General features: G+C 63.3%; 2 protein-coding genes across 4 annotated transcripts; one reads left to right on the top strand and one right to left on the bottom strand.

Annotated features, from left to right (window-relative positions):
* Positions 1 to 323: 323 nt before the first annotated feature.
* On the top strand, positions 324 to 10751 carry GTF3C2 (general transcription factor IIIC subunit 2). The gene is made up of 18 exons (XM_061350268.1): positions 324 to 464; positions 751 to 1132; positions 2036 to 2342; positions 2836 to 2930; positions 3164 to 3241; positions 3597 to 3695; positions 3961 to 4188; positions 4342 to 4453; positions 4600 to 4717; positions 6173 to 6204; positions 6435 to 6564; positions 7127 to 7271; positions 7550 to 7711; positions 8141 to 8228; positions 8550 to 8678; positions 8999 to 9130; positions 9832 to 9939; positions 10058 to 10751. Exons 1-18 carry the CDS (start codon positions 344 to 346, stop codon positions 10265 to 10267), a joined length of 2676 nt encoding a protein of 891 aa, XP_061206252.1. The 5' UTR covers positions 324 to 343; the 3' UTR covers positions 10268 to 10751.
* Positions 10752 to 11186: 435 nt separating this feature from the next.
* SLC30A3 (solute carrier family 30 member 3) lies at positions 11187 to 15047 on the bottom strand. Of its 3 annotated transcripts, none has more exons than XM_061350129.1 (8): positions 14893 to 15047; positions 13541 to 13713; positions 13325 to 13471; positions 13098 to 13251; positions 12436 to 12646; positions 12222 to 12327; positions 11802 to 11936; positions 11187 to 11698 (listed from the first exon to the last, which is right to left on the bottom strand). In XM_061350129.1, the coding sequence occupies exons 1-8, from the start codon at positions 14973 to 14975 to the stop codon at positions 11553 to 11555; spliced, it is 1155 nt and encodes a 384-aa protein (XP_061206113.1). In that variant the 5' UTR covers positions 14976 to 15047; the 3' UTR covers positions 11187 to 11552. The 3 variants fall into 3 exon arrangements, with proteins under 3 accessions (XP_061206113.1, XP_061206114.1, XP_061206112.1); XM_061350130.1 differs by having other exon boundaries at positions 13098 to 13182; XM_061350128.1 differs by having other exon boundaries at positions 12222 to 12646.
* Positions 15048 to 15884: the final 837 nt, after the last annotated feature.

The following is a 15884-nucleotide window of genomic DNA, read 5'->3' as shown; positions in this document are numbered from 1 at the left end:
CCCTTCTAACAGGCGCTTTCTGGTGGTTTGCTCGCCGGCAGGGGGAGGCTGGTGGTGTTGTCTTCTCTCCGCGACTGCGCCACGGTTCTCACGTCCCGGTTCCGTCTCGCTTTACCCGTACGCGGGCAGGCCTGTCAATCACGGTACGCGCTGCACCATCCCATCCTGCTTCCCGGCTCCCTGCGCCACGGCTAGCTGCGCGCGGCCCCGTCACGTGGTGCTGTTCGGTGTGACGTTTCCGGCTTACGCCATTTCCCTGCGCCGCCGCCTCTCCATCCTGTTCCGTACTGGCGGCGCGGCCTGCTGCGGGGCGGCGGCTCCGGGAGCCCGTTGGGACCCGCCAATGGCGTCCAGCGCCTCCCGCGGGCCGCGCTGCCGGGAGCGGAGCCGCCGGGGCCGGTCAGCGAAGAGCTCGGTGGTCGGCGGGCGCAGCCGGGCGCGGGCGGGCGAGCCCCGGGCGCTCCGTACGTACCGGTGGCGGGCGGAGGGACGGGGCTGCGTATGCCGGTTCCCCCGGCTTCCAGTGGCCGCAGCGTGTCCGTGTGTGTACCCTCGCCGGTGATTTGGCCTCGGCCCCGTGCTGGCGAGGGGGGAGCTGCTGTTTTGCTGGTGGCCGGCTCCTGCTGTGTGCCCCTGTTCCTGCTCCGGCTGCGGACGCTGGGCCGGTTCCCGGCTGGGCAGTGGCAGCTCCTCCGGGGGGGGCAAGTCCTGCTGTGTGTGTTCGTGCTAACTGTTGTTGTTTTGGGGCAGGGGAACTGTTGCCGCTTGGAGATCTGGATGCTTTGGCCCACTCTGAGGAGGGAGTAGAAACTGCCAAGTCCCCAAAACAACCTATCCGAAATCAAAACCCCAAAGGCAGTCCCAGTGATCCTAATGGTCCAGTCCCTGCAGAGACTGAGGGTCATGGTGAGCCCTCCAGGACCTCTGAGAACGGGGCTGTGCTGCCCCCAAAGGCCCCCAGGAAGCGTGGGCGGAAGTCCAAGACGGAGATGCTGCTGCTGAAACTGTCTCAGGATCTGGAGTGCCCGACCCCGGAGCCCATCTGCGTACAGAAGATGCTGGAAAGCAGCGAGACCGCGGAAGGCCTGGAGAACCCCCCCAGCGGGCGGCCCAAGAGGCGAGCAGCCAAAGTGTAAGCTGGAAGGGGCTGCTGCGGGGAGATGGGGAAGGATGGGCAGACCCCGCTCCCAGAGGGTTTAATGGAGATCTCTGCCTCACCGGGGGTCCTGGTGTCTTTTCTGAAAGGCTGTCTCATAGTGGTGGGATAGACCCATTCCCCATTGAATGCCCTTTTCTTGCTTTAGGAGAAGGTGTTTGGATCCAGGAGGATGAGGGTGGGGGGAGCAGTAGGGGCTTAAAGGAGCTTGCATGCGTCGGGTCTGTGACAGTAGTAGGCTGTATGCAGAGCATAAGAGGCTTCCTTGGTTCCTGATGGAGCCAGGAGGAGGCTTGTCAGGGAGGGAGCAGAACAAGCTGTGTGAGCCCCCATTGCTTAAAGGGTGGTCCTGGGGGAACAACCTGTGTGCTTTGGTCCCTCTGAAGGCAGCTCAGGCAGTGCCTCTGCTCTCCCAGGTGCCTGCACAAGCCCTGGAGCTACAAGGGCAGAGCTGGTGGGGTTGCAGTGCCCCGAGTCCCCTCATTCTGCTGTGCAGAGGGAGGGTGTGGTACCTGCAGCAGCATGCCCAGTGCAGGAATCCCCTTTGCTGATGGAACTCGCAGGAAGATCTCTGGCTTTCTGGCTGGCAAAGGGCCATGCGCTGCTCTGCCTGCTGGATGCATTCCCTGCTGGCTGCCAGAGCACTGAGGAGGCTGCTGTTCCCTGTGGAGAAGCAGGGGATGCTGGCTGCCCAAGTGGTCCACAGGCTGGCAGGGCATCCAGACGGGCTCTGCCGCAGCCTGGCTGGGCAGGGCTGGAGCAAGTTCCTCGCCCAGACCATGATCTGGAGCAGTGCATCTGCTTGGTCCTGGAGGGAGGGCTGGCTGGGCCCTGCGCGGTGCTTCCACTCACCTCTGGGCAATGCCTTTGGTGTCCCAGGGCTTTGCTGTACCTGCAGGAGCTGGCAGAGGAGCTGACGTCGGTGTACCAGCCTCCAGCTCCCACCGAGGGTGCCCAGGAGCCACAACCAGAACTTGAGCATATCCAGAGGAAGCGTCGAAGCCGGAGGAGACAGGAGAATGAAGCAGACAGTGATGACCCTGCCCGAGATGCTGACTTTGTGCCATCAAAGGAAATACTGCTGCAGGCTGAGGAGGAAGAAGGGAGTGAGGAACCACTCAGTGAAGCATCAGAACCAGAGCTAGAGGTGCTCCGAGGACACACTGGGAAGACATCATCTGCAGGGGTAAGGGCAGGATCTCTGCCTTGGTCTCTTCTTACATTTGGCCTGGCAAAGTGTCTGAGCTGTTCTGGTGTCCTCAGCCCAGCTTTTTGGGGCAGGAAAATCCCGGAGCAGGACGTGAGGATGGCACTGTGCCTCTCAGCCATGAGTCTGGGCATGAGATCTTTGGGCTTAAGTGTGGGCAGAGGCAGCTCCAAGTGAGGGTGGAGGGGGACAGAAAACAAATACACCTGGGAGAGAGTGCTGTTGTCTTGAGCTCCTCCTGAAGCTAGTGGGAGGTGAAGGCAGGGTCTTGGAGGTTGTCTGTAGTTCACTGAAGTCCCCAGAACGAGATGTTGTATCTTTAGCCATGAATGACGTGGTTTTGGTGATTTCTGTGGCTGGGGGGACCTCTGTGCTCAAGGGCTGCAGCACAGGCAGGTCCCTCACAGGAACGTTTGGGCAAGCAGAGGCAGCCCTCCTTGGGTGTCCACTCTGAATCTGCTCTTGTGCCCAGAGATCCAAGCCCCAGTGCCGAGGCCTCGCTCCCAATGGCTTCCACAACTCCATCATGGCCCCAGTGGAGAAGTGCTCCAGCCTCACCTGCAGCCTGTGAGTGGAGGGCTCGGGATGGGCTGTGGGGAGGAGCAGCTGTTGGTGCCCTGGGTACTGTTGCTATCGGAGGCACGAGGGCAAAGGAGCATCAGGACTGACATGAGGAATGTCAGCCAGGTCAAGAAGGGGATGAGGGGAAGGGAAGGGGCTGAGACCCCTTGGTGTGGGCCTGCCCGTGCTGCAGGCAGGGGCTGGGCTGGGCTGTCACTGATGTCCGGACATCCCTGCAGGCGGGATCAGAAGTACTCACAGTGGGAGTTTCCTGACTGGATCCCTTTAGTGCACAAGTGGACATGTCTCTCTGAAAGGTACCATTGCAGCAGTGTAAGAAGAGAGAGGGGCCGGGAGGAACACACTGTGCTCAGGCTGTGTGATGGGGCAAACTCTGGCAATGTTCAGGCTGTGCTGGGGCAGGGGGAACGAGGGACTGGTGGGTGCTGTACTCCTTCACCTTCAGGCAGGATCAGGCTCCAGCAGAAAGGATGGGGCCTTCCTGTGGGCTTTGGGAGTTTCATGGACTTGGCCACGGAATCTTATTAGCCCTTTGGGTGGCCAGTGACAGGGCACACCAGGCTTGGGTGGGTGCTGGGGCATGGTGCTGTGCTGGGGGATGACTGGGTGAGAGGTGAGGAAAAGTCCTCTTACCACCTCCTTCCTCCCCAGAGAAGCTGCTCCATACCTGCCAGCAGAGGAGAAGTCTCCCTTCTTCTCCATCCAGCGGGAGGGCATCGAAGACGATGGTGCCTTGTACAGGGTGAACAGGTCTGTGACAGGGTGTCCCGAGGCACTGCTGGGGTGGTGGCTCTCATGCCTGGGACAGGCAGAAACCCCCAGGGCTGTGGATCTGCAGGTCTGAGAGCCCGGTGAGCACCCCAGGGCAGCAGGAGAGGCCGTGGGCTCAGCAGCCAGCCCTGGGCTCTCACCAGCCCTGTGCACCAGTTGGGTGCTGCCCTGCCTGTCCCATGTGCTCGCACCCTGCAGCAGCACTGCTCTTGCCCTGTGCCCTAACCCACCTCCCCTCTGGCAGGTTCAGCTCCCTGCAGCCCCATGAGGAGCGCCTGGACATGTCCTTCTTTGTGGGTGGCCCTGTGTGGGCCATGGAGTGGTGTCCATCCCCGGAGGGCTCCGTGGCCTCTCAGTACGTGGCTGTGTACTGCCACAGGAGCATGGAGGAAACGCACAGCATGGCTGGGCTCCACGAGGGCCCTGCGCTTCTGCAGCTCTGGGGCCTGGGCATGCTGCAGCCGGAGCAGGGGTGAGTGGATGGTGAGATCATCCTCTCCCAGAGCCACCAGCCACGGCCTCAACCCTGCATGGGCTGTGCTAGTAGCCACCTTTGCTGCTGGTGTACACTGGAACTGCTGAGCACCAGCTACTGTGTTCTTTATGACTCAACCCATGCCTGCAGCTCTGCCAACAACGCTGGGCTGGCTTATGCCATTGCTGCTGATCACGGCTGCGTCTGGGACATGAAGTTCTGCCCTAGCGGTGCCTGGGAGCTGCCCACCACTGCCAGGAAGGTGAGTGTGCTGGTGGAACAGCTACCCAGGCCCTAGCGACTGCCTTTGGTTCCCCCAGGGTTCCTAAGTCCATGCCCTTGCTAAAGCCTTGCCTTCCCAGGCTAGGGATGGTGACCGTGTGGCTGAGCCTGTGTGTTGTTCTGCAGCACCCCCAGATGAGCCGCCTGGGCCTGCTGGCCGTGGCTTTCTCGGATGGCAAGGTGGTGCTGTACTCCCTCCCGCACCCCGGGGCCCTGCAGCGCTCCAAGAGAACCCAGGTAAAAGGTAGGAAGAGCTGCGCTGCCGGGCAGGGGTGTCCTGGCCCTCATCCCACTGTGCTGGGGCTGGGGCCCCTCTGCTGGTGTGTGAGGGAGCCTGCTCTGCTCTGTCATGGGGCTGGTGCACAGCCGTGGGGCAGAAGCCCTGGCATGACTCCAGGCTTGGGACCAGCAGTTGTTGCTGCCTGCAGCCTGGCTTGTAGCAGAAGGGCACAGCAGGCTGCTTTTTGGTGTCAGAGGATGTCAAAGTGCTGCTCACCAGGGATGCTGTGGAGCACGGCTCCTGGGCAGCCCTCCCTGGGGCTGTGTGCACTGGGAGGGTGCTCTCAGCATCAGTGCTGTGACCACAGTTGGGTTTGTAGCGTGAGGCATAGCTGCAGTAGTGTGTTCCTGAGCCTTTCCCCACCTCACTGCTTGCTGCTGGGCCTGTGTCCTGTTGTGACAGTGCTGCTTGTTCCAGCCTGGCTCGAGCTGTTTGGTGGGAGCAGGGATTTGGGGCTCTGAGCAGCTCGGCTGGCCTTGGGCTAATGGTGCTTGTAATAGCCTCATCTGCTGAGAGCCTAGGGAGATTGATGGTGTGCGCTCTGCTCGTGGTCGCTCAGCCGTGGCTGACAGCCTGCACTGCACGCCCGTGGCTGACAATGGGAAATGGATTCCCTGCACCCAAACGTGGCTGCTGACCCCCAGCAGCACCAGCCCCACACCATGTGCTGCATGCACCGGCTCCGGGTGGTTTGCTCTGGCTGCTGCAGCTGCCACGTCAGGAGCTTGCAGTAGGCACGGATCCTTCCCAGCCTGCAGAGCTCCTGCGGACAGGCCGGGTCTTGTCACGTAGCATCAGCTGGGCTGCGGCTGCACGTACTGGCCTTGTGCTTCACAGCGGGCTGGGGGTGCTGGTTTGCAGCTGCAGGATCAGTGCCAGACTGCAGTGCTGCTGGGAGCCCGTGGGTCCGCATGGCATGGTGTGGCTGCACCAGCTTTCCCAGGGCTCCAAGCACCCACACCCGGTGGTGCTGCCTGGCAGAGCCCAGGCTGTGCTCTGCGCCATGCCCTGGCTGTCACCGAGGTGCCAGAGAAGATGCATGGCTCCTACACATCTCTGCAGGACACCGCCTCCGCCTGCCGCTGTCAGGCTCTGAGGTGCGGATGTGCTTGTCTGGCACTCGCTGTGCCTGAGGCACTGAACAGGGGGGGCCCTTGTGGCCCAAGAGGTGCTTGACAGAGACCCTAAGGCTCTCGTGTCATTTCCCTGGTGAGGGAGATTGTGCAGCAGACAGAGCTGGTGCATGGGGGGTCCTGCGGGCACCTTGTCCTGAGCTGTGTAGGTGCAGGGGTCTGCACAATCTGCCCTCCCCAGGAGCGGCTGCCTGGGAGCAGTGAGCAAGGCTGCTGAGCAGCTCCTGCTGCAGGGAGCTCCTGGGAGAGCTGGGGCCTGTCCTGACCCTCCTCTGCTCTCTTCTAGATGGGTCCTTCCACAAGCACATTATCTGCAAGGTCAGTGTCCTCTACCACTGTGGTCCCCCATCGGGGCTGGCACCAGCGAGCCGCCTGACTGGGGCAGGTGGGAGAGCTGGGAAGGCCATCGGGACCCCTGTGGAGCCCTCCAGCCCCAGCTTTGGGGTGGCAGAGGAGAGCCATGCTCCCAACCCTGGGTGTCTCCAGCTCGTGGGACATCAGTGGCACTGGCACAGGACTGTGATTGATGACTGTCCTTTGGCCTCCAGGTGCAGGGTATTGCCACGCTCCAGGTGGGCTCTGTCCAGGCAGGGAATCAGTCTGAGTGTGGCCAGTGCTTCAGCCTCTCGTGGATGCCATCCAAGCCCCATCATTACCTTGCAGCTGGTTTTTATGATGGTGAGTACCCCACCCTGCACAAGAAGGGCCTGCATCGTGCAGCAGAGCCTTTGAGGAGCAGGCTTTGCCCTGCAGCAGGCAGAGACACGCATGGAGCTTTGTGGTCCTTCAGCCTCAGGCAGGGAATGGGGGAACCTGAGGATGAGTATGGGGGCAGCGTCAGGATGAGGAGCAGCAGGTGGTGGGTACTGTGCAGGAACCTCTGTCCATCCCTAGGACGGGAAAGAGTTTACTGTTGGCTGGCCACAGGCTCCTTCACATACCTTCCAGATTAAGCCAGGACATGGCTCTGGCTTAATCCACATGTGTCTCACTTGCCTGGATGCAGTTTTGTGCCTGGCTTCAGGCAATCCACAGCACTCTGCTGCGCTGCCAGGACCTGCTGTACCTGAGCCTTCCTTTTGTGCTCTAAGCTCCAGCTCCGGCTCAGCTGCTGGGGCCTCTCAGCTCCTGCAGTCCCTTCCTGTGCTGCTGCCTGTCTCCTCCGTTCCCACATGCTCCCAGCTGCAGTGCTGGGGCAGTCGTAGGGCAGCTCCTCACAGGCACAGGTCTCATCCCACAGGCACTGTGGCTGTCTGGAACCTGCTCACCAAGTCCCTGCTGCAGTGTGTGCACCAGCCTGATGGCTCCCTCAAGCTGTATCCTTTCCAGTGCTTTCTAGCCCATGACCATGCAGTGCGGAGCATCGAGTGGTGCAAGGCCGACAGGTGAGGGCAGGAGAGCTGGTGATGGTGTGGGCACTGCCTGGGAGAGCTGGCTCGCTCCTGCAGATGAGGGTCCTTTGCCAAGATGTGCTTGAGAGGTCTTGGTGTTGATGGTACTTGGCCCTCTGAACACTGAAGAGGTTGGGTTGGGCTTCCTGGGGCTGAGCCACTGCCTGGGGGAGCAGCATTGTTCTGGGGGACCATGGCCACCCACGCCTGCAGCAGGGACTGGGCACGGCTCTGCACTGGGGTCTCAGTGCTGCCTTTCTCTTGGTTCTCAGCAACTTCCTGGTCACGGCAGGGAGCGACCGTAAGATCAAGTTCTGGGACCTGCGGCGGCTCTATGAGCCCATCAACAGCATCAAGCGGTTCCTCAGCACAGAGGTGGCTTGGCTGCTGCCCTACAATGGGGTCACCGTGGCCCAGGACAACTGCTATGCCTCGTGAGTGCTGGGATCATGGCAGTGCCTGGGGGCCATCCGGGCTGGGGTCTGGTCTAACTCACAAGGGGCCTCTCTGGACTGTCCAGCTGTGCTGTGGCGAGGGCAGGCTCTGCTCGGGCTGGGTCACATCACGTCCTGGGAAACAAGCAGGGTGGGCGAGGGGAAGGATGAGGCCCCTGGTTCCCATGGGCAGTGGGGCTCCTGTGTGGCCCCAGGTTGATCCAAGTTGGCAGAAGGGTTTTGGTGTCTTCTCAGGCCTCTGGGAGCCAGCCTGGGGTAATTCATGATGCTGTGACATGCTGCTAGAGTGAGGACAACCCCCCTTCATCTGCCTAGGTCCCGAGAGTCTCTAGGGAGCTGAGCCTGGCTCTTGCAGTTTTGGGGTATCACCATAGAGCTCTGTCCTCATCTGTTCCCTTTCTGTTGCAGTTATGGTCTCTGTGGGATCCACTACATTGATGCAGGGTACTTGGGCTTCAAGGCTTATTTTGTGGCACCTCGCAAGGGGACTGTGTGGGTAAGAGGCTGGTGCAGGGCAGTTGTGCCCTGGGTCCGTGTCAGAGGGGTGGGTAGGGTACCTACCCCAAACCCAGTGCCAGCTGGGCCCTGCAGGGGTGACACAGTCTGTGTGAGGCCCTGGGTCACCCTCTGCTCCTTGGATAAGGGACCATGACCACTGTATGAGGTGCTGTCCCTGCCTGTGTCCAAGCTGACCGCACTTCTGAGCCCATCCCTCCCCAGCGGGTTGAAGGTGGTGGTGTTGATGATGCTGCAGCCTGGCTGGGGGTGGTGGGGAGCCCACTGGGACCCTGTGCTTTAGAGACCTCTGTTCCTGCAGAGCATATCTGGCTCAGACTGGCTGAACACCGTGGCTGCGGGGGACATGACCGGTGAGCTGGTGGCTGCGGTGCTGCCCGACCTGGCCATCAACCCCCTCAACGTCAAGCGCTCTTCAGACCGTAGATTTGTAAGTGACCGTCATGGTCAGCAGGGCCTGTTCCTGACAACCTGTGGGACTGGGCAGGGTGGCAGTTCTGTTCCTGGGTCATGGGAAGAGTATCCTGAGCCAGGCTCGGGGCCTCTGCTGCCCCACACGTGTGAGCATGTCATGGATGCATGTCATGCCTGTCATGCCCAGATAGGGGCTGTCCGTTGGGGAACGGCAGTGGGAGCAGCCTTGATGTTGGGGATCCTGTTGTGGGGCTCCCAGCCCTGCTCAGTCCCTCATGATCCCTCTCTGCGGAGAAGCACACAGACCCCATGCCCTGAGCTCTATCTTGCCCACAGCCTGTCTACAAAGCTGACCTCCTGCCCTGCAGCCCTGATGGGTCAGAGGGCAGTGAGCTGGTGCTGCCACTGACCAGGCGCTACAGCGAGATGGTCACCAAGAGCTACATCCTATTCCGGGACACGGACCTGGTAGGAGGGGTCAGGGGCAGGCTTGGGGATGGGTGGTGCTGACCATGAGTGGGACCTGTGGGAGTGGGGCTGGGGCTGGGCAGTAGGGTGAGGAGATACTGCACGGGTGTTGTGGCAGCCCCTCACCTCTGGTGGAGCCCTCCTGGCTGCGCTGAGAACATGGGGATGGGCTGCCCTCCTGCCTGGTCACAGGGCAATGGGGGGCATGGCTGTGGGCATCAGTCCCAGGCAGAGCTGCACTCTTGTTGTCATGGCAGTGGCAGCAGCCTGGAAGGAGACTGGGGGCTCACAGCCTGCCTGCACCCCACTCCTCGGTGTTCCAAGCTGTGTTAGGGATATCAGCTTGAGCCAGCAGGGCCAGGCTGTGCTCAAGGGCCCTCTAGACAGAGGGGTTCAGAGCTGCTGTACAAGTACTGGGGCATGCAGTGGGGTCTGCCATGCTCCTGGCCCTCCCTGGGGTCTGACCCTTTGTGCCCTGGGCTGTGGCTGTTTGGGGGGTGACCCTGAGGGCGCCCCTTGTCCCCTGAGCAGCCCCTGGCACTGCGGCAGTCCTGGTGCTGCCGGGGCTGTGCACGCAGCGCTCCTACCCCAGGCCTGCAGCCCATTGCCCTGCAGCCCATTGCCCTGCAGCCCATTGCCCTGCAGCCCATTGCCCTGCAGCCCATTGCCCTGCAGCCCATTGCCCTGGCTCCCCTTCACAGCGCAGCTTCAAGAACTTCTCCAGCCGGGAGCCCATGCGCAGGATGCACACGCAGGAGATGAAGGCAGGGCTGAGCCTCGACCGCCTGCAGCTGGAGTCTGTGCACAAGGTGGGAGAGCCTCAGGGGGCTGCGGCTGCTGCTGCTGCAGGCAGGGTCTGCCTCTGCCCTGCTCCCCCTTGGTGCTTGCTGGGTGCTGGGGTCCTGAGGCTCCCTTTTCCTCCCGCAGGTGCGCTTCAGCCCCAACCTGGACTCGCACGGGTGGCTGGTGTCAGGGGGGCAGGCGGGCATCGTGCGGGCGCACTGCCTGGTGGGGCTGGCCTCCGCTGTGAGCCGCCAGCTCCTGCCGCAGTACCGTGCCCGCTTCAGCTCCCTCTATGGGGATGAGCCTGGTACCCCCAGCCCCACTGAGCGCTCCCCGCTGCCACCAGCAGAGTAGCGTGGTGAGCCCCTCATGCTGCTGCCCCGTGTTCTCACCCCAGGCAGGAGCAGGGGCTGGGGCAGGCTGTGCTCGCCGGGGGGGCTGTGTACCCCCTCTCGGTGCTTCTTACCCTCTGGGCCCAACCTCAGGGGAGGGACGGCTGCTCGTGGCTGTCACCGGGGATGCTTGGGATGCTCATCCTCGTGCTCTGGGCCCAGGAGCATCCTTTTGTGCTGTTTGGTGCGGGAGGGGGGGTGTTGGGACTGGTGCATGTCCCTGGCTTGAGCTGTGGTTCTTGGGGCCTGATGCCAGGGAAGTACCTATAGACCCCCTCCTCTGTGGGGCTGTGCTTGTGCTGACCGCCCCCATGCAGGGGGTTGGGGGAGCCCAGCCAATGGCCTGGGCAGGGCTGATGGGGCTGGCAAGGGGGGGCCAGCAGCTCTGGAGTTGCTCACATTGAGCCTGTGTGTTCAGCTGTGCAGTAAACGTGGTTTGTTTTGTACAGGTTGGTTGTGGTGCTGGCACAGGGCTGTGGGGTGGGCGCCGGTACCTGGGGTGGCCGTGTCCCCCCCCTCTGCTCTTGTGGGAGCCAGGGCTCTCTCCCCTCCCTGTCCCCTCCTGGCTGCTGCTGCTGCTGCTGCTCTCCAACAAGTTTATTGGGGGCTGTGGACTCTGCCACTGCCCGCTGGGCTCTGCACAAAGAGATGGACAAACGGACACACAGACACACACATACACACATATACACACACCACAGGTGCGACAGACACAGAATCACAACGGTGGGGAAGGGTCAGGCCAAGGCATGGCTGGGAGACAGGGAAGCAATTCCAGGGCTTCCCTCACCCTGCACCCCAGCAGCAGCTCCCTTGGCCACCCTGCAGCTCCAGTACCTGCAAACCCAGGGCCAGGGGGGCAGTGGGGCAGCCCCTGGAGTGAGAGGCAGGTGTGGCTGCTTCCACTGCTCCCCTAGGGGATATCCCTGCCTGTCCTTGCTCCCGCTGTGTAAAACGGGGCTCCAGGGGGAGGTGATGGAGCAGGATCCTCTTCTTTTGGGGCTGCTGCCAGCACAGCTGGGGTTGGAGGATCCTGGGGAAGCCCCTGTGCTGGGGGGGGCCAGGCCGTGTGTCTCCCCTAGGACCCTGCACACAGGAGCACTGTCCCACCCCAGGGCTCTGTGGGTGCAACACGGACAGGAGCCCGAGTGCTGCACCCCCTGCTCCAGGGGCAGCTCCTAGGGTGTGGGGCTGGGGCCAGGCCTGACCCAGCTCTGCAGCAGGCGGGGGTCTCGGGCACAAAGGCATCAGGCGCAGGGGTCTTGGCAGTGCTGGCAGCCCCCCATCTCCTCCTGGTACCGCTCCACTTGCACCGTGCATGATGCAAAGCCAAACCTGCTCTGCAGCTGGGTGGTGGCTTCGTGCAGCACCATCTCGGGGTCAGCGCTGGGGTCTGGGGATGGCAGCACAGTGGGGCTCAGCCCTGGCATGGGCGCAGCTGGTGGGGGCCTCAGCTGTGCCCTGGGGTCCACAGGAGCTGTTCATGGGGCACTCACCAACAGCCACATGCACTGACATGGCATGGTGGCTCAGCGTCAGGGCCCAGAGATGCAGGTCATGGACACCCTTGACCCCATTCACCGCCAGCAGCATCTCCTTCACTGCATCAAACTCGAGGTCCCGTGGTGTCCCTGCCAGCAGCACCTGGTCAGAGGGGGGCAGTCCTGGCCCCCAGCCCCGTGCTGGGGTCAAGGCTTGGGGTAGGAGCAGCCAGGGATGGGTTGGGGGCTCCCCCAGGCTGTGGATGGGGGCTCCAGGGTGAGGTGAGCTCTCACCATGGGCTATTTGGGGTGCTCAGGAAGGATGGGAGGGTGGGTTGGGTTGTGACTGGGTGAGGGCTGAGCTCCCGTATGGGGAAGGAGCTGTGGCAGCCGCAGCCCCAGTGAGCTCCTGCACCCTCCTCAGCCACTGCTTACCTTCCATGAGGACTCTAAAGACATCCCTGAGGATGGTGAAGGTGGAGCCAAGGACAAAGACTGAGAAGAAGAGAGTGCTGATGGGGTCTGCAATCTTGCACTGGGGCTGCAGAGAGCGGGGTCTGGGTGAGGCTCTGGGCCAGAGCTGGGCACCCAGGTGTGGGGCTGAGGGAGCTGTTCCCACAGGCAGTAGAGGCAAGTCCAGCCTGGGCACCTTGAAGTAGATGATGGTGGCAGCCACAAGGACGCTGATGCTCTGCAGCAGGTCACCCACCACGTGGACGAAGGCTGCACGAACGCTGGTGCTTCCAGGCAGGGGGGCATGGCTGGGCAGGCAGCCCCCAATGCTCTCCAGCTGCTCATAGCCCCCTGTGCCATGGCCGTGGCCATGGCTGACAGGAGACTGGTGCAGGATATAGGCCATGCTGGGGAGAGCAGGGCAGGCTCAGTGCTGTGCTGGGCAAGATGCAGCGGCCCCACTGGCCCTGCCTGGACCCTCACACAGACAATGGTGGCCGGGTATCACAGGCAAAGGGGGCACAGGAGGGAGGAGAGGTAGGGCTGGAGGTGCAGCAGGAACAGGGCACTCACAGCACTGCAGCAAGGTGTGTGGGGCCAGGGCTCAAAGGGGTGATGCTTGCGGGGCTAGAGGATGTGGGCTGGAAGCTGGGAGTGCATGGGGAACAGGGAATAGGGGAGGCAGAGCTTGGGGACATGAGGCTGGTGCACACAGATAAAAGGTGACCTGTGGGCCAGGTCTGGGGGTCTCGGGGTACCAGGGGAAGCGATGGAGCAGGGGTGTGGGAGGGGAGGCCAGAGCTCAGGGTGGGGGTGTGCAGGGGGATGCGGGTATGCACGGCCCCATGCGGGACATACACCAAGTTGACGCCGACGGCGCTGGCAGATGTAGCCAGCATGGCTCGTGCCTCAATCTCGTAGTCATTGCTGATGATGCGGGCAGCTGCCAGGTAGACAAGGGCCCCGGTCACAACCCATATGGAGAGGACAGAGGCCAGCGCACCCAGTGTCTCTGCAGGACAGAAGCTGTCAGCACCCACCCCGGCTGTGGTGCTCCTGTGGAGCCTTGTGTCCCCCCAGCTCACCTGAGCGGTGCCAGCCAAAGTTCATGGTCTTGGTGGGTGGGCGAGTAGAGACCCAGAGGGAGAAGAGGCTGACGGACATGCTGCCTATGTCTGTCAGCAGGTGGGCTGCGTCCGTCATGATGGCCAGGCTGTGTGCCAGGTACCCGCCTGCAGGCACAGGGCAGCTGGCACCCGGTGCTGGGGCAGCCCCCGTTCCCATCCCTGTCCTCCTGTTACCTATCACCTCTCCGATCATGAAGATGCAGCAGACGCTGCAGGCGACACTCAGCTGCCGGCGGGCCTGGAGCCTGCCCCGACCAGGGCTGGGGGCATGGGGGCTGCAGCGGCAGTGGGGAGCCAGAGCCGGAGGGCCCGGCTGTGCCAGGGAGTCCGGGGAGCCTGCAAACAGACTGGGGGCAAGGGTCACTGCCGGCCTCACCGCCTACCGCAAACCTTGTCCGGCTGCCTGAGGCTCCCGGTGACCGAGCGCCACCGTCCCTCAAAGCCCCAGTCTGGCCCGTGCGATGCCGCCGTAACCCCGGAGCGGACCCGCTGTGTGCCCGCCCGAGCCCCACCACCGGCGTGTCCCGGTTGCCGCACCGGGGTCCGCACCGGGGAACCGGCAATGTACGGAAAAAACGGGCGCCCCCGTCGGGATGCGCAGCCACGGAGCTCTCGGAGGAGCCGGCGCGGTCCCCATCGCACCAACTGCACGGCGGAGCAGGGGGAGCCCAGTGGGTGGAGGGTGGCGTGGCCAGTGCGGTGTGGGAGCGGGTGCCTGCGGCGGAGGTACCGGTGGGATCCAAGTGTTGCGTTTGGGGCCGGGCTGATGGAAGGGGCACTATCGCGGGACGTGAGGCGTAGGAAGCAGGCGGCTAAGGCGGAGGCCGGTGGGCGAAGGGGACCGGCGGGGGCGCTGATGCATGGGGCAACAGCGCGGGAGGGGGGATGGACGGTACCGGTGCGGGTGGGTGACGCTTGAGCGCCGGTACTCAGACAGACGGACGCCCGAGGGGGAAGCGGGGCTGGCGCACAGGTTCCGCTTGAACGGAGGTGCCAGTGTCGGGGATGAGCGTGCCGGTACGCGGACGGTCGGGGCTGCCTTGGGGTCTGCGAAGGTACTGATACCCGTGTAGGCTGAAGGCGCGGGGGTGGAGGGTACGGACGTGCCGGGGGGTGCCGGGGACCGGGGGAGCTGGGCACTGCGGGACGTGACGGGGGCTTGCGGGTCCCGGGGAGTGGGACCTGGAGCTTTCGGGTGGGATAGAGCCAGGGGTGCGGGCATGCGGAGCTATGGGGAGTGATGGAGATGCCGGGAGTGATGAGGGAGCCAGTACGGGCTGTGCTGGTGCGTGGGATCGAGGTTTGCAGATGCAGGGGATGATGGAGGGGTGGTGGTGTCGGGGTTGCCGGGGGCACTGGGAGGTGGCGGGGTGGTGGGGTGCCGGCGATGGCAGTGCCAAGAGGTGCCGGTGATGGAGGTGCTGAGGGTGCCGGGGTGATGGGGCGCCAGTGATGGAGGTACTGAGGGTGCCGATGGTAAATGGTGATGGAGGTGCCGGGCGATGGGGTGCCGGTGCTGGCGGTACCTCTTGAGGCGCAGGCTGCCTTCGGCGCGACCGCCCCGTGGGCTGACCAGGCGGGAGCTCTCGGTGCGGGTCGGGGTCTCCATGCTGGCGGCGAGCAGCACCGCGGGCACCCGCCGCCAGGACCGCCGCGGCCCCGCCCCCCCGACGAAGCCCCGCCTCCCGTCAGGGCCCCGCCCCCAGGCGCCCAGCTGCGGGGTGTCCCAGCGGTGGGAGGGCAGGGTCAGGGCTGCGGCCCCGCCGAGACACCGGTCAGAGACACGGGGGTGACAGCACCGGAGCTGCCCGGCCCCAGGGGAGGCACCGGGTGGGAGTCAACCTGATGCTCCGGTTAGCTTGTGCAGGTGGCTGGTAGGCTGTGGGAGGCTGCTGGGCTACGGGGGCGCCGCTGGAGCGTGGGGGGGGCGCTTTCACACCGCGGGGATGTCCTGGAGGTTGATGGGAGAACACGTTCTGGGGAACACTTCTGAGAGTGTGAGCATGGACAAGAAACCCACCAGAACCTGGAGAAGCCATCACGGCTTCCCCTATGGATAATCGTGTCTTAGCATGACGTGGAGGATCTGGTGATGGGGGAGTGTGTAGAACATCATCTGCCTGGACCTTGCGGGGGGTTTGGGCACCATGTCCTCTAAGATCCTCCAGGAGAAGCTGTTGCAGTGTAAGCTGGATGAGCAGGCAGGAAAGCGCATTGAACACTGCATGGCCAGGTCCAGGGGGTGATCTGTGGCACACGGTCTAGCCGGTAATGACTGGTGTACCACCAGGGTCAGTGCTGGGTCCAGTCTGATCTAACATCGTTGTGAATGATCTGGATGCTGGGGCAGGTTTGCAGGTGACCCTGAGCTGGAAGGAGCAGCTGTACACCAGGGTTGTGCTGATCTGTCAGGCAGAGGGACCCAGACAGGTAGAGAAATGGGCTGAACCTCAGGAAGTTCAGCAAGGGGAAGTGCAAAGTCCTGCTCCTGGGTATGAACAAACACACCGCTCCAGCA

The sequence above is a fragment of the Neopsephotus bourkii genome, unplaced genomic scaffold (genome assembly GCF_033783945.1).
Source record: "Neopsephotus bourkii isolate Nb327-2 ecotype Australia unplaced genomic scaffold, CSIRO-AGI_Nbou_v1 NB_481, whole genome shotgun sequence".
NCBI classification, from domain to species: Eukaryota; Metazoa; Chordata; class Aves; order Psittaciformes; family Psittacidae; genus Neopsephotus; species Neopsephotus bourkii.
Note: the sequence above shows the minus strand (reverse complement) of the source record. Positions and strands in the feature narration are given on the sequence as shown.